At 34.4% G+C, this 24,693-nt stretch overlaps 1 protein-coding gene across 1 annotated transcript; it reads left to right on the forward strand.

The window, feature by feature from the left end:
- The first annotated feature begins 17,306 nt into the window (after positions 1–17,306).
- Positions 17,307–19,529, forward strand: LOC140866600 (heat shock cognate 70 kDa protein-like). Its single transcript, XM_073271627.1, has 2 exons — positions 17,307–17,548; positions 17,741–19,529. The coding sequence occupies exons 1-2, from the start codon at positions 17,335–17,337 to the stop codon at positions 19,375–19,377; spliced, it is 1,851 nt and encodes a 616-aa protein (XP_073127728.1). The 5' UTR covers positions 17,307–17,334; the 3' UTR covers positions 19,378–19,529.
- The last annotated feature ends 5,164 nt before the right edge of the window (positions 19,530–24,693 follow it).

Here is a 24,693-nt window from a genome sequence, read left to right on the forward strand (position 1 = left end):
TTTCCTTTTTGATTTCTCGTTTCCGAAATCTACCGATCTTTTTTTGCTTACATTGCTCTCATTGCTGAAATTTTTGATTGAATTTTGAATGTCTTTAATTACAAATGTTAACATTCCATATTTTATCTCAACCGTTTTGTTGCATATTTTTCTTTATTTATTCATCTGATTTAAAATTTGCATAAATGTAATTTCTACAGGATCTTTAATTTAATGTGAGACGTATCATCCATAAATTTTTCTAGACTTTTTTTTATTTATTAACTAACCCGTAGTAGATTGATTAATATAGATATATTTACAGATCTCAATAATATTTAATTAATATCAATCTTATAGTTTTGCTAAAAACAATTGAAGATATTCATCTCCAACTCTTGTAAAAATATTCCTTCGTTAATTGTAACATCATCTCAAAAAATAATTTTTAGAGTTTTTAGATTTTTTGAATAGGAAAAATAGTTAATTTTTTAAAATTTTACTTTTACATATATGAGATATGTGTATTGGTTTGTTCTTTATTTATTATTTTGGATTAAAACTTGACTCTACATGAATTGATTTATTTTAACACCGATGTATAATTTATATATATATATATATATATATATATATATATATATATATATTAATAACGTTTAAAAATTTGATATTTTGTTATATTTATGAACTCATGATATAATTATTTAGTTTAATAGGTCCTTACGCAAATTAAAATACACAATATTTTAAGTTGAAAAATATGTCATTTCATCTACAAACAAATAAAAAATAAAGTATTTTGGTGTTACAATCTTTTAAAAAACTGGATAAGTATTTAATTTAATTAAAATTTTTGTGAAAAAAATATGTTCACTTTATTTACAAGAAATAAAAACTAAAGTATTTTGGTATTTCAATCTTTTTGGAAACTGAAATCTTATATAATATGCACACATTGTGAAAAAAATATGTTCACTAAAAGTATTCTCATAGAATTTATCTAGTGTGTACTAACAAAGGACAAATTTGAAAATACACAATAAAAAACTTTGACATTGGTTCACAATTCTATAATTGATATAGATAAGTAATATAATATATTACTTTTATGTCATAGCCAATATTTAAATTTTATATTTATATCCTTATATGTATTTATTTTTACATAAATTTATGTAGAATAAAAGTGAAAGTTGTAGATTCACAATTGTAAAACTTTACCTTTTTATTCACACTTTTAGATAGGTAATAGATTAATTTAATTTTTCTTAAAAGGTTTTTAATTTGTTTTAATTTTTGAAATATGTACCTATATTATATTATCTACGAGCGGGTCTGTTCTTGTAGAATACTTTGAGTTTGCTGTTTGTGGTCAAAAAGCACATATCTGAATAGACCGTAGAGGATAAAAAGAAAGCGATCTGGATAACGTTGCCAAAGACATTCTCTATAAGATGCTGCACTAAAACATGTTTACAAATATCAAAACATGCTCCACCACACATGAGATCTGGGAAAAGCATACTCAACTGTGTGAGGGGAATGATCAAACCAAGGAGAACAAGCTCATAGTTTCCATCCAGAAATTTGACAACGGGAAAATGAATCCAGGGGAAACCATGGCTGAATTTGACGAACTGTTTAGTAGTATTGTTTGTGAACTTATTACTTTGAGAAAACCATACTCTAACCAAGAAATTTCTTTAAATTTAATGCATGATCTTCCCAGAGAGTAGGACGTCAAAACTGTAGCTATGCGAGAATCCAAATATCTGAGCAAGATTGAGCTTCATGACTTCTTTGCTGACCTTAAAGCCTATGAATTCGAACTTGGTAAAACAACAGAAGAGGACCCCACAAATTCCCACCCAACCAAAACATTGACCACGATTGTTGCATGTCCACCGGTCGAGGAGGCCTCAAACAAGAAGACTATGGAACAAATTAACAATGAGGTTATGTCTCTTTTCGTCAAGAAATTCGATAAATTTATGCGCAAGAATCAATAAAAATTTACATAGCTTTATCATAAAAAATACCACACAGATGATGGTGCTTCATGTTTTAACTTTGCCAAGAAAGACCATTTAATTGCAGACTGTACAAAACCAAGAAATGATGAGAAGAGGCAACCAGTCGAGAAGAAATGAGGAAAATATGAGAAGAGGTCCTTCAAGAAAAAAAGAGCTAAGAAAGTACTAGTTGCAGAAGACAACAAAAGTCAATGGGCAGATTCAGACTCAGAGCCCTCCAGTTCAGCAAGCTCGTTAGAAGAAAGTGATGATGAGAAGGTGCAGTGTATCATGGCCAACTCAGAACCAGAATAAAATGACGATGAGTTATTTGTTTTTTGATCTTCTTAATTCACACGAGATGAATTAGTCACTATACTTAACAAAATGGCAAAAGAGTAACAGAAGCTCTCTAAATCATTTTAGGATGTAAAGGCAGAAAAATTAAGCCTAAAATATAAGTCAAATGAATCTAGCTGCTTGTAGTGAAAGGATCTTGAAAGTCTTAATGTGAAAATAAATCTAATGGCTACAAAAAATGATAATATGAGAAGAATTTTCCAAGCCACATTGAACGAAAATCAAAAGTTGCTTAAAACAATCAACATTTGGAATTAATTTTCTTTGTCTCTAAATAAGATGCATGAGAATCAGAAGCAAGCAGATGATAAGACTGGCTTAGGCTTTAGGTCACATGATTGTATTCTAAATTAGACAAGTGATCAATCGGATCTAGGCAAAGGAAATCTTAACAATACAAGATTTGTCAGGTCCAGTACGGTATATGAACATGAAAAGCCAGAGATCAATTTAAATCAAAAAGTATGTTATGAGAACAGAGCTCAGTATAGAGGACTGGGATACGTGGACTCTCGGGACTCTAAGCACTGAAAGACTTGGCTCATGCCTAGACCAAATTAGAAAAGAAAGAGAAACCAATATAACTTCAACCGGTCATGTAATGAGCTTGGTCAATCCAAGAAAAGAGCTCAGCAGGTGAAGCAAACACAACACTTTAATTGCAGGCCTGTTAAAAAATGATACAAATTGAACAACAAAGATCAAAGGCCCAAAAAACACATGGTAGGATCTTGAGAACACACAAACACACATAAAACCCCTCGACCATCTAAGTTTCTGGACACACACATGGGTAGGCCCATTAAGGTAATTCAGGTATGGGTCCTGAAAGGCTAAACCAATTCGAACCCAATTAAATATGGGTACCAAAATTTTCATTTATTTGTAACAGGTGCTAAAAGTCCAACCGGTTGGTAAGTCCAAAGTCGTCGAGAGAAAAAATTGGTACTTGGACAGTGGATGGTTGATCGAGCAAATACTACCACGAAAAATCAACGTAAATATATCTATCAATTAAGCTCGAATAAATCGCAAGTGCACGAGTCAAGTAATAATATAGTGTACAAAGTACGAGTATCGTCCCACAGAGATTGATTTATGACAAGATTACCTCAAGTATGATTCTTTAATTAATTAAAACGAGAGAGAGAATAAATTAATAAACTAAAATAAAAAGATAAATTAAAAGCAAAACAATAAATTAAGTTCAGAAAATAAATAAACGATTGTTAGGATCTCGGTTCACCTACCCCTTTTCTCCTCTAATGATTGAATTTTAAATCTCAAGTCATGCTTTTGACGGAATTCCCTAATCTATCAATATACTCTCTCGAGCTATATTAATCTAATTAACGAATTGTAATAACCAAGTCTCCTTGTGTTATTTAACAATTGCAATTGCATTAACGATTTTTGGAATCCTCTAGCTTTCACCCTGGTGGACTATGACTATCAACATGTATCCAACCTCATATCTCTATGTAAGTTGTAGATCCATGGATTATATTACCCTATCATGTCATAAAATCTCCTCTCGGTATCAATTATAACACATAAAATCAATAAGAAGTTGATCAATCTCCAAAATTGCAATAAACACAATAATATAATCAAGAATCCTTAAAAACTAATTTCAATCTTCAAGAAGAAATCAAAACATAAGTTTTGGGGGTAGGATCCCCTAAATCCCAACAAATAAAAGAAAAGGAAAAGAGAAAACTAGTTTGTGGTTCTTGAGTTCTTCACGTTCTTCTCCCTCTTTTCGTTATTCTCCTTGGATGGCCGCCTTTTTCCTACGTTTCTGATGTGTGGAACCCTTAAAACGTCAGATTTTTATCTATTTATAGTGCCCAAGAGTTTTTTTCATGTAAAACACCCAGAAATATCTTTTTTTCAACTTACACACGGGCGCCCGAGCGGTAGAAAAGTGCAGCTCGCGCGCTGGGGCTTCTGTTCTGAACTTTTTTCTCAAACAGGCATGCGCCCGCGCGGTAATAAATAGCAGCCCGCGCGCCCACTATTTTTTCCAGCGCGCAATAATTTTGTAAAATTCATAACTTGATTTCTAGCCGTCGGATTGAGCTGAAATTTTGACAGTAGCTTTAAAAGATCTTAAACTACAATCTGGATGGTGGAGATTTGATTTGGAGCTTCGTAAAATTAAATTTGAATTTTTTACCAAGGCTGCTCTGTAATTCATTCTTCAAAAACCCATTTCCTACAAAATTAACCCGGAGAGTGAAATGCTCATGCATGAGATTAATTACAAATAAAACATATAAAAATACACAAGAAACCATATGAATGCATGCCAAATAGACATAAAATAATGCACACAAAATGCACTTATCAATGGTCAAGGCACATGACGGGAAATAAAGAGCTTATAACTGAGATTGTGCATTACAAAGGACCAAAAATCACTTTGGATACAATTCTAATTGGGTAAGACCATGGGTAAAGGTAAGATTACTAATGGTAATATAATTATTAGTGATGTGTTTCTTGTTGACAATCTGCTCTATAACCTGATCAGTATTAGTCGACTATGTGATAACAATTACAATGTCAAATTTCACGAGCATGCTTGCACTATTAAATCAAGTAAAGGTGAGATTTTGTTAACATGCATAAGAGAACAAAATACTAATAGGATTAATTGGAAATGTGCACAACTGCCCTACCTTACTTGTTTATATCTCAAATTGATAAGCACTGGTTGTGGTACAAGCGTTTGAACTATCTCAATTTTAAGTCAATTTCCAATGGTGAGCCTCAATTGGTCAAAAGCACAGATCTGAATGGACCAAAGAGGATAAAAAGAAAGCAAATCTGGATAATGTTGCCAAAGACATGATTCGCTATATGATGCTGGACAAGAACATGTTTAGCAATATCAAAACATGCTCCACCGCAAATGAGATCTGCAAAAGGCTAACTAAACTGTGTGAGGGGAATGATCAAACCAAGGAGAACAAGCTCACAGTTTCCATCCAGAAATTTGACAACGTGAAAATGAATCTAGGGGAAACCATGGCAGAATTTGACGAACGGATTAATAGTATTGTTTGTGAACTTATTACTTTGAGAAAATCATACTCTAACCGAGAAATTTCTTTGAAGATAATTCATGATCTGCCCAAAGAGTGGGACGTCAAAACTGTAGCTATGCGAGAATCTAAAGATCTGAGCAAGATTGAGCTTCATGAATTCTTCGCTGACCTTAAAGTCTATGAATTAAAACTTGTTAAAACAATAGAAGAGGACCCCACAACTTCCCACCCAACCAAAACATTGACCACGGTCGTTGCATGTCCACCGATCGAGGAGGCCTCAAACAAGAAGACTGTAGAACTAATTAACAATGATGTCATGTCTCTTTTCGTCAAGAAATTTGGTAAATTTATGCACAAGAATCAATTAAAATCTACAAAGACATATCAAAAAAAGGACCACACAGATGATGGTCCATCATGTTTTAACTGTGGCATGCAAGGCCATTAAATTGCATATTGTACCAAACTAAGAAATGATGAGTAAAGGAGACCAATAGAGAAGAAACGAGGAAAATATGATCGGATTTCCTTCAAGAGAAGAAGAGCTAAGAAATTACTAGTTGTAGAAAACAGAAAAAGCCAATGGGCAAATTGAGACTCAGATCCCTCCAGTTCAGCAAGCTCATTAGAAGAAAGTGATGATGAAAAGGTGCAGTGTTTCATAGCCAACTCAAAACTAGAAGAAAAAGACAATGAGGTATTTGATTTTGGCTCTACTTAATTCACTCGAGATGATTTAGTCACTGCACTTCACGAAATGGGAAAAGAGTACCAGAAGCTCTCTAAATCATTTGAGGAAGTAAAGGCAGAAAAATTAAGCCTAAAAGATAAGTAAAATGAATCTTGCTGCTTGTAGTAAAAGGAACTTGAAAGTCTTAAGGTGAAAATAATCAATACTTGGAATCCGTCTTCTTTGTCTCTAAATAAGACGCATGAGAACCAGAAGCAAGCAGGTAATAAGACTGGCTTAGGATTTAGGTTACATAATTTCATTCTAAATGAGACAAGTGATCATCAATCGGATCTGGGCAAAGGAAATCTTAACATTATAAGTGTCAGATCCAGTACGATATATGAACATGACAAGCCAGAGATCAATGTAAATCAAAGATTATTTTATGAGAACAGGTCTAAGCATAGAGGACTTGGATACGTGGACTCTCAGGACTCTAAGCAAGGAAAGACTTGGCTCAGTTCTAGACCAAATTTGAAAAGAAATAGAAACTAATCTAACTTCAACCGGTCTAGGAATGATCTTCGTCAATCTAAGAAAAGAGCTCAACAGGTGTAGCAAAGACAACACTTTAATTGAAGGCCTTTTAAAAAATGAGACAGATTAAACAACAAAGATCAAAGGCTCAAACAACACATGGTAAGATCTTGAGCACACACGAACACACATAAATCCCCTCGTCCATCTCAGTTTCTGGACACACACACGGGTAGGCCCGTTAGGGTAATTCATGTATGGGTCCCAAACCAATTCAGACCCAATTAGATATGGGTACAAAAATTTTCATTTATTTGTAACAGGTACTAAAATTCCAACCGGTTGATAAGTCGAAAGCGGTCGAGAAAACCACTTGGTACTTGGATAGTGGATGCTCAAGGGTAAGGATAAGATTATTCATGGTAATATCATTATTAATGATGTGTTGCTTGTTGACAATCTGTGATATAACCTGATCAGTATTATTCAACTATGTGATAACGGTTACACTATCGAATTTCACGAGCAGGCTTGCACTATTAAATCAAGTAAAGGTGAGATTGTGCTAACATGCATAAGAGAACAAAATACTTATAGGATTAATTGGAAATGTGCACAACTGCCCTCCCCTACTTGTTTTATTTCTCAAATTGATAAGCCCTTGTTGTAGCAATAGCGTTAGAACTATCTCAATTTTAATTCAATTTCTAGTGGTGGGCCTCAAATGGTCGAAAAACACATAAATGGACCATAGAAGATAAAAAGAAAGCAAATCTTGATAACGTTGCCAAAGACATTCTCTATAAGATGTTGGACAAGAACATGTTTAGCAAGTACAAAACATGCTCAACTGCAAATGAGATATGGGAATAGCTTACTCAATTGTGTGAGGGGAATGATCAAAACAAGGGGAACAAGCTCATAGTTGCCATCAACAAATTTGACAACACAAAGATGAAAGAGTGGGTGCCCGGTTAGCCAACTTGTGGCTAAGGGATTTTGTGACACTATGTGTAAACAATATTTTTTTAATATAATTTACACTTTTATATTAGAATTTACTTTATCTTTTATCATATTATTATGTTGTGACGTACAATACAATGTTTAGATAAAGACCTTGAATATACTAGAGTGCATGTAAGATGTGATAGTAGAATTGAATGACTATCATGAAACACATCTTATAATCGCTGTATATTCTAAATAGTTCCTAGTCAATTGAGCCGTCCGCTAATAAGGATAAGGATTGCTCGAGATTGAGACTAGCATTTGCGATGCCTAGTACCACGTTTCATTGGTATAAAACATAGAGATGTTCGAAGCATGCAAATGGATATTCATATGATGAATGATCGAACTATCATATTCGGACTTTCCAAGTGGTTATCATTAATTGAGTGGATAAGTCCGCGGTTTTGGTTGTACACCATTAGTCCTTTCTACTTAAAACATCATGGAGACTCTATATGCTAGTACTGTACTTTGACTCGTTTATCGACTCTATGAGGGTCATCAGGTGTCGAGATTGGGTATAGTTACGACACATATAGGAGTCAATGTTTTGTTGTCAAGGATTCACCACACGCTTGCGAGTGTGGATATCCTATGCGATCTGAGGAGATATTAGTGTGACAAATCTTTGGCCAGAGTACATGATGTGCTTTAGGTTACTTGGTTTCCTAGTAACACATGCGATGTCACTATTTGATCTTCAAGATGTATTGCGTAGTTATCGAATCTCGAACGACTCTCGATGTACCAATGGTTGTTGATTCGATCGGGATATATGGATGAAGGGACCGTACTGTACGCTAACCAAAACCTACTGGTTCTTGCAGGCACTATCAGTGATACCTAGGGAATCATGGGGCGATGTTGCTAGGCTCTCTTACCATGATTCGATGGGTAAGTTGAAAATTGTTGTTCCGAGTCACAAGGAGTTGTGAGCCCACGACTAGCTGTATCCCTGAACCATTGAGGGTTACACAAGTAATAGATTTCTAATCCCCGTTGAGATAGTTGAATTTAAAGAGTTAAATTTGGCGAAAGAGAAGTTGGACTTCTTATAATAAAACAAAGGGAGTAAGGTTTCCTAAAATGACATAGGGATGGGCATTTTTGGAAATCACTGAATTCAGATTCAGAAAAAATTATCTTGACTTTAAAAGGTGCAAAAATGGTTTCTGTGCACATTGGTGAAATCAGTTTATCAATCGGAGTCATGATGAATTTTATATTAATTTCTATAATAACAGGCTTGGCTTATTGGGCTTAAGTTATGACTAATGGGCCCTAAGGTGTTAGTGTCCTATTAGACATATAAGTTAGTCCAGTACAGAAATTATATATAGGAGTTGATGGGATTTTCGAACAAGATATACATCTACAGTTTTCGAAAATCCTAGATTAATTCTAAGGAGAATTTTCGAACTCTGTCTCCCTTTTGTGAGAGAATTCAGTCTGTGATTTTTCAAAAATTACATTCTGAATTGACAAATCAAATATGTAAATCTCTTCGATAAACATCTGATTGATTTTTAGTGCAATCAATCAGAGGGTTTCAGTTTTCTATTCGTGGACCTAATTCAGGAGTTGATCGAGCGAGTCATCGGTTCCTTGGATTTACAACAAGAGCAGATTTAATCTGTTGGAGTCCATAGTTCAAGCCATAGCTTGAAGAGGTAAAATTATAATTGTTATTATTATTTTACTTGTTTATTTTAATCTTAAGGATTTGATGCCCATGATCTGAAATCGTTCCAGATCAGAAAATAAAATTTTTAAACTTCCGTTGCTCCGGGTATCAGATCTGACTGATCTGAAAACATGTTCCAACAGTGGCGTCAGAGACAGGTTTTTCAGATCAAACGATTAAAATTTATCGATTGTACAAAATTTTGGCCTCGGTTTTTGGAAAACAAAACAAAATTTTTTAAAATTAAATTTTGTGGGCAACACGGGCAACGCTGGGCGCTTCCCAAGGGCAGCGATCCCATCACTGCCCAGGCAGCGATCGCCGCTGCCCAAGGGAAGCGACGGGCTGCCCAGGCCCCACGTGGGGCTGCCCTGCCCCACGTGGGGGTGGGGTTGCCCGGGAACGTCCCGGGCAGCTCGGAAAATTAAAAATTGATTTTTTTAAAGAATTTTAAATTTTTGAAATTTTATTTTTTGGTCGGATCGAAAATTGTTTTGATTAGTCGACGAGGCATTGGGTCAAAATTGTTTGAGCCCGAAATTTTTAAAATTGATTTTTGGATAAATTTGAATTTTTGGAAAATTTATAAATTTTATCCGTTAAATTAGATTTTACAAAATTAATTATTTTGGTACAATTGATGATAAGATATGATCTTATGATTATATTAGATAAAATTTGATTTTATCTTTTTAATTATGTTGTCATTGCATGTTATCCAATGATTTAATTATTGAATTAATTATTGGATAAGAGGATGATCGATTGTCATGACGAATTTTGTAGGTGTATGTTAGGTTGTTTACATTTGATTTTTATTATTATTGTTGGGTTTTATTAATGGGCTTGGTTTATAGCCCAAATTGATTTATCATTTGTAATAAAAGTGGGTCTGGTTTATGGCCCGTTCCCAGTACCCTTAAATATGTATCCCCTATTTGTCATCGAAATTTATTGTAAATTTATTAGACTTAGTGGGAGATAAAGATTTGAAGATAATGGTGGGTCCAGCAGACAATTGTTGTGAAAATTCCTCGCAAGCGTACGAGTGTCAAGTTTTAATATAGTGATTAAATCAGATATCGATCCCACAGGGAGTAAAATAAAAATATTTAGTGCTTGTAATTAAAATAGTCTAAACTTTATCTAAAAAATTAAACTTCGAAAATTTTGCAATAAAATAAATAATCAGATGATTTTAGATAGCACGCACAAAAACAACACAACACAGCATAAATCTGCTCGAAATAAGCAATTAACAATTAAAATCATATATAAATTAAGTGTATAAAATACACTTATCAAATACCCCCAAACTTAGACTTTTGCTAGTCCCGAGCAAAACTATTCAAAACCAAATTACTTCAAAAACTACTACTCATCATAAACTCACAAGAATAGTCAAGAAATATTATGGAGCAATGGCCTCGACAATGATTTCAAAGAATTTTCAAATCCAATCATATCCAACCTACTAACACTTGAAAGTTTTAGCCAATCACAAAATAATAACCGCATAAACTCACAATCTCCGCAACTCATGTTCAAAACACCATTCTCCAAGTTCAATTCAAACATTCATAGATCATGAGAACTTTTTCAAGAAGGCATAGGATCAAATAAATGATATACAATCAAAAACACTCACAAATAGGTAAATGCAAAGAATAATAGTGTGCGTGTTTCGATCAAAATTCATAATCATTAAAAGCATCAATCAACAGTCCATAGGCTAAATTCTCGCAACTCTTCTCCACTAGTATATTGGGCAACTGAGACTCGGTCAATAAGACTTATTCAGCTTATAATGTAAGGCCTGGCTTATGGCTACAAATAAAGGATAAGAATTCAAATAAGGAGTAATTTATTGCTTAAACTCAATTCTAATTTCGACTCCTTTTCTTTCACAACTTCATACTTTATTTCAATTCACATTAATTTTTTCAACTTTTCACAACTTTTTCTTTCACAACTTTTTCAACTTTTTTTTTCTACTACCTCTTTTCATAATTTCTTTTCAATTCACCACCACACCAATCTTTTTTCTCACAAATAAAACTAGGAGCATAAAATATTTTAGCATTCAAATTACTCCCTTAAAGGTAGGAAATAGTGTATAGGCTATTCAGGTAGTCAATGTAGGACCTTGAAATAATCACGAATAGGGGTTTAATCACACGTTTACATGCATGCCATTCGATTTTCAATAAAGCTCAAATAAGGTACTAGGGATACATATATAATAGGTAGCTTGAAAGTCTCAAACGCATTCAGAAAAATCGCCTAAATCATTCCTAATCTCAATATTGCCCGTATTTCGCCTCGAAGAGTGTTCGAACTAGTTCTAGACAAGTCTCAATCCACAATTAATTCATAAAAATCTCAATCAGTGCAGAAAAGATAATCATCAGCAGTAAACGATGATTTTCACAAAAAATTCAGATTTTCTCGTACCTCAATGTACTAATATACGTGTAGGCTCAAATAGGCAACTAAGGATAAAATTTTTCAATAAAAATCAGGCCCAAAAGTTCAAACAATGCCTCAATCTTATCTATGTCTGTATGTCTCAAAACTCAGATTCAAGTATTAATCACAGATGCTTCGCTTGGTAGGTGTGATGTGATAAATAATGTTAGGATTAAAATAGGGTAAATAATGTATCAGATAAGGATATTAATTATTACGTTAGTAAGGTGTAGGTGTTTGGTAAATGTGATAATATTGTGGATAAAAGAGTGAGGTATATTTTCATATTCCGTATTTACCCCTTGACCAAACATTATTTACCTAACAACCTATCTCAACCCATGATCCCCAAATATCGTAGATCTTCATACATTCTTCCTCCTCCATCGCTATGACGCCTGAATCTTGAAAACACTATAAAAATCGCATCAAAGTCCTTGGACTTCGATCGAAAACAAGGTAAATGGCAGCCCAATGTGCAAATTAAATGCTTCAACACGAAGATTAATTATCGTTCCTAGAAGAAGATTCCAAGTTATGTTTGGAAGTGATTCACATGTACTCAACCTGTGTCAAACAAAATTGCATTTGAGATTAATTTTTTAATGAAACAAATAATGGGTTTCTCGGTAATTTATATATGAAAGAACCTTCCGCCATCGCAATGTCTACAAGGTTCTTGAAAAAATTCAAATTCGTAGCCAAATTTCGTAGAGATAGAGGAAGGATGAAAAAATTAGCACAAAAATTGTACATAAAAAATGGATTCATGGGATAAAGTTAACCTACCGTAGGAGGATTCGAAAGATAAAGCAAGCTCCATTGTAACAGCGGCTGTGATTTCACGTGTGGAAGAAAAAAATGAGAGAGAAATGATGATATAAGGAGAGGTAGGGCAAAGGGTAATTACGTAAACCACCCATATTATCAAGATCACTGTTCAGAGTAGGACAATAATTCTTGGGTTTTGTTAGGGATTTAATTCCCATGTTTTCAAGTGTGAATAGTGCATTTATCACGGGCCCCAGGTTATCATAGGAAAGGTAAAAAACGAGAGAAACGCCGGACTATTCGCAAGAATCCCTCATTATCCTGCCAACCAAACGCTGCAAGAGTATATAGGAAATTGTTCATCACTTGGTTCCATTTTTTTTTTTCAAAAATATTTGTCAGATAGGTGAACAATCATGGATTTCAGTTATAGCACAAAATTTTTTTTCATCAGCCATGCATCCAATTCTACTTTCGCGATGGCGCACCCGCGCCTAAAGAGAGGGGCGCCCGTGCATGTGATTCTGTCTCTTGGATAGGCGTGCCCGCGCATGCCTCTCGGGTATGAAAATCTGCATCGCGTGATAATTTTTAAAAAATTATATCTCACAATCTAACCGTCGGATTGAGCTGCAATTTCGACAGCAGCTTCAAAACATCCTAAAATTTATTATAAACGGTGAATATTGGATTTTAATTCCTCAATAATTCCCAGTAATTTTCTGAAATTGATACTCCATAATGCATCCTTTCGCTTCTTCTTGCTACTTTTGTGTCAATCCTTGCAACTCACAAAAACAAAAACTAATACACATAATATGCACTCGATACATCACAAAATTCAAGCAAAATCATATATAAATTAAGTGCATAAATTGCACTTACAGTTGTGCTCAAATATTGTGGATCCAACAACAGTTACATGATTATGGGATCCACTCGAGTGAACCTCCAATTTTCTACGATAATGCAAGTGTTATTGCTATTACCCACAATCTAATTATGCATTCAAGAAAAAATAATATCGATGTCAGACATCACTTAATTGAGGACCATGTGTTGAAGAAAGAGATCAATCTCGAATACATTTCAACAGAAAAACAGGCAACAGATATTTTCACAAAACCTCTTCCAAATAGATGCTAAGTTCTCTTAATTTCGAAACATTCTTGGCTTAGTAGATTTAAGTTAATATGAATCATTTTAGGGGGAATATTGTTACAAAATTCATTCACTTATAAGATTTCTTGGTTTCATACATACTTACATGCTCTTGATTTAATTATCTTAAGAACGCATGAATATGTACTTATGTTTGGACTAGCATGATTAGGAGACATTCATTGAACACAAACAACAAAACATGAAAGGACATTTAATTCATAAACGACTAGTTTTTTTAATTACATTAGAGATCTCCCTCTCAACCACAACCTTCCACAGGTTCATCCAGGTGATGGGTCCACTGATGGCTATTCTTTCATACTCATTAGATGTGGAGATCTTCTTTAGTTCTCTATGCTCCGATAAGAGAATCAGGTGCAGAACACCCTCAGGCTTGAATATGTTCTCAGTGCTAGTGGTTCCTAGCCACTACTTGTATCTTCTCTCTTTGGCCACCAGCTTCCTGGTGGCAGTTGGAGTGCGAAGGGGAAAGCAGTTTCCTTGAACTTCCGCAGTCTATAAATCCGGAGCCAAGTTTTCATCGTCTTATGAAATACGATCTTCTCATACTTGGCCTTTCTCTCTTCAACTATGGCTTTATGTAACTCTGCAACCGGATCTGCTTCCATTGGACCTCTTGATGAACTTGCTCCTGACATCTCTTTTATGTTTTTATCTAATAATTTTTATTTTGCAATTTTGTGCCTTGATCTAAAGGAACTAGGATGCTTTTATAGATAAACATGCTAGCAGGTGAAGAGTCAGAAGACCGTTTGTCTTCTAGCCCTCTATCTTGTCACGAGTCTGAGTATTTTACAGATATATATTCCTTTATCTTTGTCGTGCACTTTTTCATAATGATGAGAGATATTTATGACGCGCCTGATAACCTTTGAGTATCACCTGGTACAAAAATTTTTCTGACCTCTGGTCGATGGACATCTTTGGAAAGCAGTGATGTTATCTTAATGGATGTCATTAACATTATTCATTATCATATTAACAGGCATATATGGGAATTAAAGTGTTGCCTATTTTTCAAAAAAAATAAATTAGGCGCTTATATTTTCTTAAACTTACAGTTACCTACCATGCCCTTTTTCAAATACTTATGTTTGGACTAGCATGATTAGGAGACATTCATTGAACACAAACAACAAAACATGAAAGGACATTTAATTCATAAACGATTAGTTTTTTTAATTACATTAGAGATCTCCCTCTCAACCACAACCTTCCACAGGTTCATCCAGGTGATGGGTCCACTGATGGCTATTCTTTCATACTCATTAGATGTGGAGATCTTCTTTAGTTCCCTATGCTCCGATAAGAGAATCAGGTGCAGAACACCGTCAGGCTTGAATATGTTCCCAGTGCTAGTGGTTCCTAGCCACTACTTGTATCTTCTCTCTTTGGCCACCAGCTTCCTGGTGGCAGTTGGAGTGCGAAGGGGAAAGCAGTTTCCTTGAACTTCCACAGTCTGTAAATCCGGAGCCAAGTTTTCATCGTCTTATGAAATACGATCTTCTCATACTTGGCCTTTCTCTCTTCAACTATGGCTTTATGTAACTCTGCAACCGGATCTGCTTCCATTGGACCTCTTGATGAACTTGCTCCTGACATCTCTTTCATGTTTTTATCTACTAATTTTTATTTTGCAATTTTGTGCCTTGATCTAAAGGAACTAGGACGCTTTTATAGATAAACAAGCTAGCAGGTGAAGAGTCAGAAGACCGTTTGTCTTCTAGCCCTCTATCTTGTCACGCGTCTGAGTATTTTACAGATATATATTCCTTTATCTTTGTCCTGCACTTTTTCATAATGATGAGAGATATTTATGACGCGCCTGATAACCTTTGAGTATCACCTGGTACAAAAATTTTTCTGACCTCTGGTCGATGGACATCTTTGGAAAGCAGTGATGTTATCTTAATGGATGTCATTAACATTATTCATTATCATATTAACAGGCATATATGGGAATTAAAGTGTTGCCTATTTTTCAAAAAAATAAAATTAGGCGCTTATATTTTCTTAAACTTACAGTTACCTACCATGCCCTTTTTCAAATATTTTCAAATTTCAAAAACCGTAACCCGATTCCCATTTTATGGTGATTAAAAGTAAAACAAGATTAAGACTTATTAATTATATATATATATATATATATATATATATATCAGTGCCATAATCTGATTAGGCCTTTCAATGTCGTAGAACAGATGTCTCAGACCTCAGTGGACAATGCCCACTCGCAGGGGAGGATCCAATAATTTTATCAAGGGGGCATTCGGGGAGAACAAAAGATCACAAATAGCAAATAACAAATGAATTAGAGAAGAAAAATTTACACAAATAAGAAGCAAAAATCACAAGAAATTGCTTCTGCGTTATACTCGTCTAGTTAGGTAGCAGCTCGTCCAACGGGGTTCCAACAGATTTCTACAACTTGTTCTAGGACATTTTTCGGTAATAGTAAGTGAGATTTTTGTTTTAAATTTTATATTTTAGTTCAAACCCGGCCAACATGTATATATATTATCAATTATGTGTTTAAAGTATGAAGTTTGAATTTTGTGTGTATATGGTAAAAAAAAAAAAAAAACTGACCATTGAAAACGTGCAAGTCATAAGATCAAAAACGTAATTTTCTTTAAAAACATGGGTAATATAATAGATAGATTTTAAAATTTTATATCTAAATAAATTACAAATCATAACCAAAAATAATAATAAATCAGATTCCACAACATTATGTGAAGTATGAGGGTTTTGCTTACACAACAAAAATAAATAAATACATAAAGAGAATTTACATACCATCATCTATCCAGCTCATTGAGTACTACTTCCCATCTCATATATCAAGAGGCCAGTCACAAATTGAAATAAATTAAACAGATTTTTTTAAAAAAAAAAAACAAAGTCGTTTACGCAGATTGGTTACTTTAATTGTAGTCAACATGGAAATCTCTATCAACATAAAATTTTTTATTAATCATTTGCACCTCTTAATAATATTTCATTGAAAAGTTCAGAATATATATATATAACTCAAAAACGAAATACGTACACCGACTACTGAATAGTCCATAACCATACATATTATCACAATAGTTTTGGAAAGTATATAAGCAGATTTCAGAATCATTTAAAGCATAAAATTAGTGAACAAGGTAATAAGTATATCTGTAGATTATCATATTGTGTTGTATAAAATAAAAAATAAAATAATTAAATGCAATAATTTAATCAATGTAAAATTTTCATACAATCCAATAAAAAATGGAAGTTGGAACTTCAAGGTTGAGATGTAAATCATATATTATGTATTAACTAAATTCATTAATTTTCTCTTCTTTTTACATGACAAATTAGTTCATGTTTTAGAAGCATTCAAACTTATATTGCTTTGGAAATTATACAAGTAGATTAGCAACCCATTCTAAATGTATTATTTAATTAAATTAAGTTAAGAACGCGTTATCTTCTGTAAGAAGTCATTTTATATTCTTTTTTATTAGAATATTAATATTAGATATCTAAGCATGGATAGTAACGATTCGATCAAAGTAATCTTACAACTTAGCTTCCACTGTGTATTGTTAGACAATGGCTGGAAAAAGTGGAGGACCGGCGATTGGAATCGATTTGGGCACGACTTATTCGTGCGTAGCGGTGTGGCAACTGGATCGTGTTGAGATCATACCGAATGATCAAGGCAACCGGATCACACCTTCTTATGTAGCTTTCAATGAAACCGAACGCCTCATCGGGGATGCGGCCAAGAACATAGTCGCCATGAACCCCACTAACACTATTTTTGGTGAGAAAAATTCCAATTTTCTTCGTTAGTTTAATATGTATATTATAGTAATGTACTGTGCTCATAGTTTCAGCTAGAGTACTAATCGATGCTATTATATATCTAACTTTTTATATGTAAACAAATAAATTGATGTTTTAACATGTAATGGGAATTGTGCATTAATGTACAATATAACTCATTTATGAGCAGATGCAAAGAGGTTGATTGGTCGGAAATTCAGCGACGCTTTGGTCCAGAGTGACACGAAACTCTGGCCTTTCGAGGTCGTTGGTGACGAAAATGATAAGCCTATGATTGTGGTTACCTACAAAGGGGAAGAGAAACAATTTGTTGCTGAAGAAATTTCTTCCATGGTCCTCACCAAGATGAAGGAGATTGCTGAATCTTTTCTTGGATTCAAAGTGAAAGATGCGGTTATTACTGTACCCGCCTACTTCAACGACTCCCAACGACGGGCGACCAGGGATGCCGGAATCATTTCTGGGTTCAATGTCTTGCGTATCCTTGTTGAACCAACTGCTGCGGCCATTGCCTATGGTCTGGACAGAAAGTCTGCTGGTGAGAAGACTGTGCTTATTTTCGACCTCGGTGGCGGCACTTTTGATGTCTCTCTTCTCACAATGGCCAACAGTACCTTCAAGGTTAAGTCGACCGCGGGAGACACCCACCTTGGAGGCGAGGATTTCGACAACCGAATGGTGAACCATTTCGTTCAAGAGTTCAAGAGGAAGCACAAAAAAGACATAAGCAACAACCCTCGAGCGTTGAGAAGGTTGAGGACCGCTTGTGAGAAGGCAAAGAGGAACCTGTCTTCCATGGTGCATACAACCATCGGAATTGATTGTTTGTACGATGGAATCGATTTCGACTCTAAAATAACACGTGCCAAATTCGAGGAGCTCAACAAAGACTTGTTTGAGGACTGCATACGCCATGTCGACAAGTGTTTGAAGGATGCCGAGATAGACAAGGGAAGTATCCACGATGTGGTGGTTGTTGGTGGATCCACTAGAATTCCGAAAGTACAACAACTGCTTCAAGACTTCTTTAATGGTAAGGAATTGTGCAAAAGCATTCACCCCGACGAGGCTGTAGCCTTTGGTGCAGCTGTTCAAGCGGCGATTTTGACTGGCCAGGGCAATCACAAGATTCAAGACCTGGTGTTGTGTGATGTCACCCCTCTGTCTCTTGGTCTAGGCACAAGGGGGGATAAAATTACTTTGGTAGTACCTAGGAATACCGCATTTCCTACTAAGAACAAAGTAGAGACGGTGACCATTCTTGACGACCAAACTAGTGCGCAGTTCCCAGTGTACGAGGGCGAAAGGCCTAGAAGAAGTGACAACATTCTGTTGGGTACGTTTGTTTTGTCCGGCATTCCTCCTGCTCCCAGGGGAACCGAAAAATTCAACGTGTGCTTCGATATTGATGCTAATGGTATTTTAACTGTGTCTGCGGAAAATAAAACAAGCAATAGGAAAAATAGTATCACAATCAGCGATTTTAAGGGAATGTTGTCCAAAACTGAGATCGACAGAATGCTGAAGGAAGCCGAGAGATTTAAGTTAGAGGATGAGGGGCACAAGAAGAAATTCGAGGCGAGGAATTCTCTAGAAAATTATGTCTATGGCGTTAGAGATACTCTCATGACCACAAAACTTGCTTCCAACTTACCAGCTAGCTATGCCAAAAAATTAGAAGACGAGATCAAGTGTGCTATCGAGTGGTTGGATGAACAGAAAATGGCAGAAGCATGTGTGTTTGAGAATAAAAGAGAGGAGTTGCAGAGCATTTGGGATCCTGTTATTACAAAATTTCTACCTTGAGATTTATTGCCATTGATTTGGTTTTATCTTTCTTTGTCTTTGAATTATTACACATTAGCTGAACTCTTTTCAATTGTCTCCTCTGTTTTTTCCCTTTCTTTCTTTCTATTTTCGAGGTTATGTAATTGACTGACATGTATATTTTGAAACGGTGTTACAAGAGCTTTTTTTGTACATGAATAGTGACCAAAACAATCAACATAGTACGCGAGGATAACTATTAACTGATTTGTTGGTTAAAATCTTTACTATATTACAATTTTAGACTTGCTTAAAATACACATGAACATTTCTTTTTCATTAGTGAAATTAATACTTTGATCATGTAACGTCAAATAATTTGTTCAAACAAAAAAAAAATTAATTTGTAAAAAAAAGTTATAATGTTTTGGAATCTTTGTTTTTTAATATTAAGCATCATTTGTGTCAAAATATTTTAAATATATAAATATGTTAAATTCATATCATACATAATATATTTATTGGATTATGTTACACACACAACATATATAGCTCAAAATCTAGTGTTAATACATAATATTTCTAAATAAATTATTTGATGTAGTAATTTAATATTTTTAAATTCTAAAAATTGTAAATTAAAATAGAATTTGATATTTTATTTAATTATTTTTTTGTGTTAAAATTTTAAAATACAGTACATAGGAAACTTCACTATCTATATATCCAATTGATAGCTTAAATGTCGGGCCTCTAACTCATGTGGAATGAGGTCCCCTTCGTGGTCAACCCTTTCAAAGAAAATTGATAGCTTAAATGCCGAAAAGATAAAATTGATAGCTTTAAATTATGCATATTAATGGAAAATTTACAAAAGAAAAGCTCGAGCATTCCCACAATCCTATTCTTTTTCAGTCATGTTCAATATCAAGATGCATAATATGTCTTAGATAGTCTCATATATCTATATTCGTTAGATTAGTCGACTCGATCTACATCTGCAATGGAAAGTAATATTTTTGACATAAAAAAAAATTCATAAGTAAGGTCGGATCAAATATGAGTCTCACAAAATTGATTAATGAGACGGTTGTTAGAAATTTTGGGTTGTTACCCATTTAGAATTAACAAAATATTTGTGATATATGAAATTATTTATCGATTACCAATTAGGGTGCATGCGAAATTAATAAGATGTTCACAAATAATGGTTCAAATTTTATCGAGTGAAAAAATTAGATACAAAAAAATTATATATATATATATATATGTAAATGTAATTAAATAAAAAAATGAGTGAGACAAATGAAGCCTCAACAAAAAAGATGTCACTAATACCTCTTCAAATATTAGGTATTCAAATTGAATCGGCATTCAAAATTGAGTTTGAATGGAAACCATTCAGCCGAATAGTTATTGTATTAAAAGAGGTAGTTATGTGTTACATCTAGGGGTGGGAAAATATATCGAAATTTTTGGTATGCAAATTAAGGGGAAGTTATGTATATCGAAATTGAGTTTGAATGGAAACCATTCAGCCGAATAGTTTTGAGAATGTGGCCAGGAGTGCGGGTGCTCAGTTTGGATGGGGCGGCCGCTCATAGAATTCGCATAAACATGACAAAAATGGCGCGGGCGCTCAAGAAGATGAAGCGGGCGCACAGGAACTTCGCACAAATCTGCTGGATTGGCATCAGGGAGAGCGCAGGCGCGCTTATTAATCGAGCGGGCGTGCCTTCCTCTCGGATAAGGACTCAAAATTCCTGAAAAATAATCATCAAAATTATTGAAATTAATTCCATGACACACAAAAATATAACTTAGTAAACTTAAAACAAAATTTTAAATAAATAACAAAAAAAACGAACAAGAATAAGGACGTAAAAATTAAAATTTTTTGGTTGCCTCCAAAAAAGCGCTTGGTTTATAGTCATCAACCCGACTGCGTCTGCACTTTCAATGCTCTTAAAAAGAAAATTTGATTTTTTTGCACAGAAAATAATTTTTCATAGGGTGTGACGTGTCCACGCCTTGTAGAAAATCATTTTCTGAATATTTTTTTCCACACGCAAACAAAAAATAATAAATAAATAATAGAATAATAATAAAAAAATAAAAATAAAATATGTTGGGTTGCCTCCCAAAAGCGCAATTGTTTAGCGTCGTTATGCTCGACTCCATGTTTCCTTGTTGCTCATGGTGGTTCATAAATGGTTCCTTTGTCCACCTTCACCCATTTGAGTATTTTCATAACAAATTTCAGTATATGCTTGTTCTGCTTGAATTTCTTGGAAATCCTCAGCTCTTGATAACTTTCTCCCTTTTCCATGTGTATTTGTTTAGGTCGATCTGGAGGAAGTTTTTGCTAAATTTTAGATGCCTGCAAATCACAGAGAAAAAATATAGTATTAGAATTTTTAGCAGGTCTTGCAACATTTTCCTCTAAATTATTCTCTTCCACAAATTTCATATTTTCTTGTGACAAGTGATCAGTGATATCAAGAGCATTAATAGTACTTTCACAATTAGGATATTTCATGGTGTCATAAATATTAAATTTAACAATCTCACCATCAAATTTCATAGTAAGAGTACCATTATTAACATCAATGATAGATCATGAAGTTTTTAAAAATGTCTTCCTAGCAAAATTGGAATATTTAGATAACTGTTTTTCATGTCAATCACATAAAAATCAGCATGAAAAACCAAATTATCAACTTTCACAAGAACATCTTCAATTACACCCCTGGGATAAATAGTGGACCTATCAGCCATCTGAATCACAATTGCAGTTTTATTCAGGGGTCCAAGTTTCAAATAATTATAAACAGAAAAAGGCATGACTGTTGTCCCTCTTTTCAAGCCGTCCACGCCTGTGCATCACTTCTTCTCTAGAATACGGCCGCTTCGGTCCCTTCTCACTTCCCATCGCCACTATTTGCGGTCGCCGTGGTCGCTCATCACCTTCATCTTCTATCAACACCACTGTCGCCCACTCTTCGCCAGCCTTCCACCAGCAATGTTGTCCGCTCTCAACACCATCACGGATCACCCGCTACTTTCCTTCATCTTAAAGCGCCGTCTGCACGACAGACCACCACCGTTGCATTGGCCAACCTCTCAGACCACCGGCCGCCGCATGTCATCGCCAGATCACCGAGCACTTACACCAGCGCCTACCCTCTTCTTCTGAATTTTTCTTCCGGTGTGAATTTCGTCCAGCCACAGCCACCACTAGAGGAATTCGGTGATATCTTTCTACTTTTCAATTGATCATTCGATGAATTCTTATTTTTGGATAAGTGTTCCGGTGATTATTAATTAAACAAGGATGTAATTCCGTGTTATTTACTACTGTGATGTTGGATTAATTGTTGAAATATTTTTTGAGTGCCATATTTTTCAGGTCATGAATCAGGTTTCTACTGCCTTACAAAAGAAAGATGTTTCGTCGAAGATCAAAAAAATTGTCAGGGGAGTTTTATAACCGTCCTTATGCTTTTATAGTTTTATTTGAGCATATATTTATGTCATTGAGGACAATGTCTGATTTAGGTGTTGGAGGTTTTAAGGGTTTTGTGTCATTTTTATCGGTTGTTAATGATTGATATTTTTCGTTTTTTTTATTTTATTCCTTTTTGTGAGTTTCTGTTCAGAGGTATTTAGTTCATGATTATTGTTTCTCACTTCTGAGTCCTGATACATCCGACACTGGTTCATTAAAAAAAATGTTTTTTTTGTATTCTCTTTGCTGCATTATAGGTAGTTTCTCTTGATAATTGGTTGAAAAGACAAATGTATGGGTCTAACACACATAGTCATCTTCTTTGGTGAGATTTGGGCCAATGACCAATCACTATATCATGCTCTGTTTTTTTTTCTTGATTGTGTGTTTGTCATGCATTGTTGATTTTTCTAGAATTTGCATTGTTATACATGTCCGCATTAATCCATTGTGGTAGATTGAGTGCATTGTTAAAAAATAAGGGCCTTAGGTTAAAATCATTTTTCATCATCTATGCCCCTGCTTTGAGCTTACCTTGATTCATATTCCCTTAGTGAGCAAATTTTGAGCCTGATCTTTTTCTTTGGAGAATAACCACATTACAAGCCATGAAAACCTTTTCTTTATTGGTTATCCCACTTTTTGAACCTTGAATTGAAAAAATCATGTAAACTTTTCACATAGAGAACTACTTGAATCGAGGACAGTGCGAATTTTGGAGATTTAGTTACTCATGCTCTGAGTCTTGTAATTCTCTTCTCTACATTTCAATTTCCCGAAAAAGAAAAAAATGAATGAGCGAAAAAAAATCAGAAAAGAAAATAGAATGAGAGAATTGAGAGAAAAATGCATAGAATGTTCTCGGAGGTCAAGATTGTAAAATATTACTGATGCATATCTGGATTTGTTTTTGTGGAAGGTTTTATATGATAACTTCAATTCTATGAGCCATTCTATCCTTTTTATCCTACCTTACCCCTAGCCCCGTTACAACCAACTTTAAGCCCTTTGATCATGCATTTTAATTCATTCATTCGATGGGAAAGACGTGATATATTTGCAAGCTTATGGTAAAAATCTTCTATGTTTTGACATGAGCGTTTTATTTAATATATATATACCATAAACACTTTTGTTGACTGCAATGAGTGAATCCCGTGAGAATTTGTTGGACCCTATGTATTTTAATTTCAATACAATTGATTGAGTTGATTGCCTATGATGTGGTATGTGAGAATTTTCACTTTTGACTTGTTTTTTATGCATGAAATGCATGAATATTTTGTTTGGGATGATGGATAGAACTATTATATTCTTGAGGAAAAACATGGTTTAGGTGTGGGGGATTTTGATAGGATCATAATATTTATAAGTTTAGTATCATATTTCCCGGGTTTTCATCTTTTCAATATTCTTAATTGATAGATTTTTATGTTATTTTGTAGTTGGAGGGAATTTATTGATCTTGGATAAAATTTGGGCTAAAAAGTTGATTTCTATCACAATTGAAGTTGTCAAGATGAAGTTTTGGAAGAAGAAAAAAACTAAAAGAGGTCTTGAAGCAAGGCGTGGGCACGCCATGTGCTTTGCTGCTGTCCTAGACTGCATGGAGGAGCTCGAAAATTTGGAAGTAAATACCATATTTTAGGAATCCTACATTATGGTATTTAATATATGGAATACTTTTGGAGATTAGAAGTTTTTGGATAAAGAGATTATGTAAGATTTTTTATTCCATAAAAAATCTCTAGTTTACCTTGTATATAATCTTATCCTTTTCTAGACTTTTTAATTTTATCCTTCCCCTAGTTGTACACATTAGTTTAGAGATTTCAGTTTTGTGAGAT

The sequence above is a fragment of the Henckelia pumila genome, chromosome 4, assembly GCF_033568475.1.
Source record: "Henckelia pumila isolate YLH828 chromosome 4, ASM3356847v2, whole genome shotgun sequence".
NCBI lineage: Eukaryota > Viridiplantae > Streptophyta > Magnoliopsida > Lamiales > Gesneriaceae > Henckelia > Henckelia pumila.

Coding starts and splice junctions, on each gene's coding strand:
- LOC140866600 (XM_073271627.1), top strand. CDS start 17,335: ATGGCTGGAAAAAGTGGAGGACCGGCGATTGGAATCGATTTGGGCACG. Junction 17,549..17,740: donor CCCCACTAACACTATTTTTG/GTGAGAAAAATT, acceptor ATTTATGAGCAG/ATGCAAAGAGGTTGATTGGT.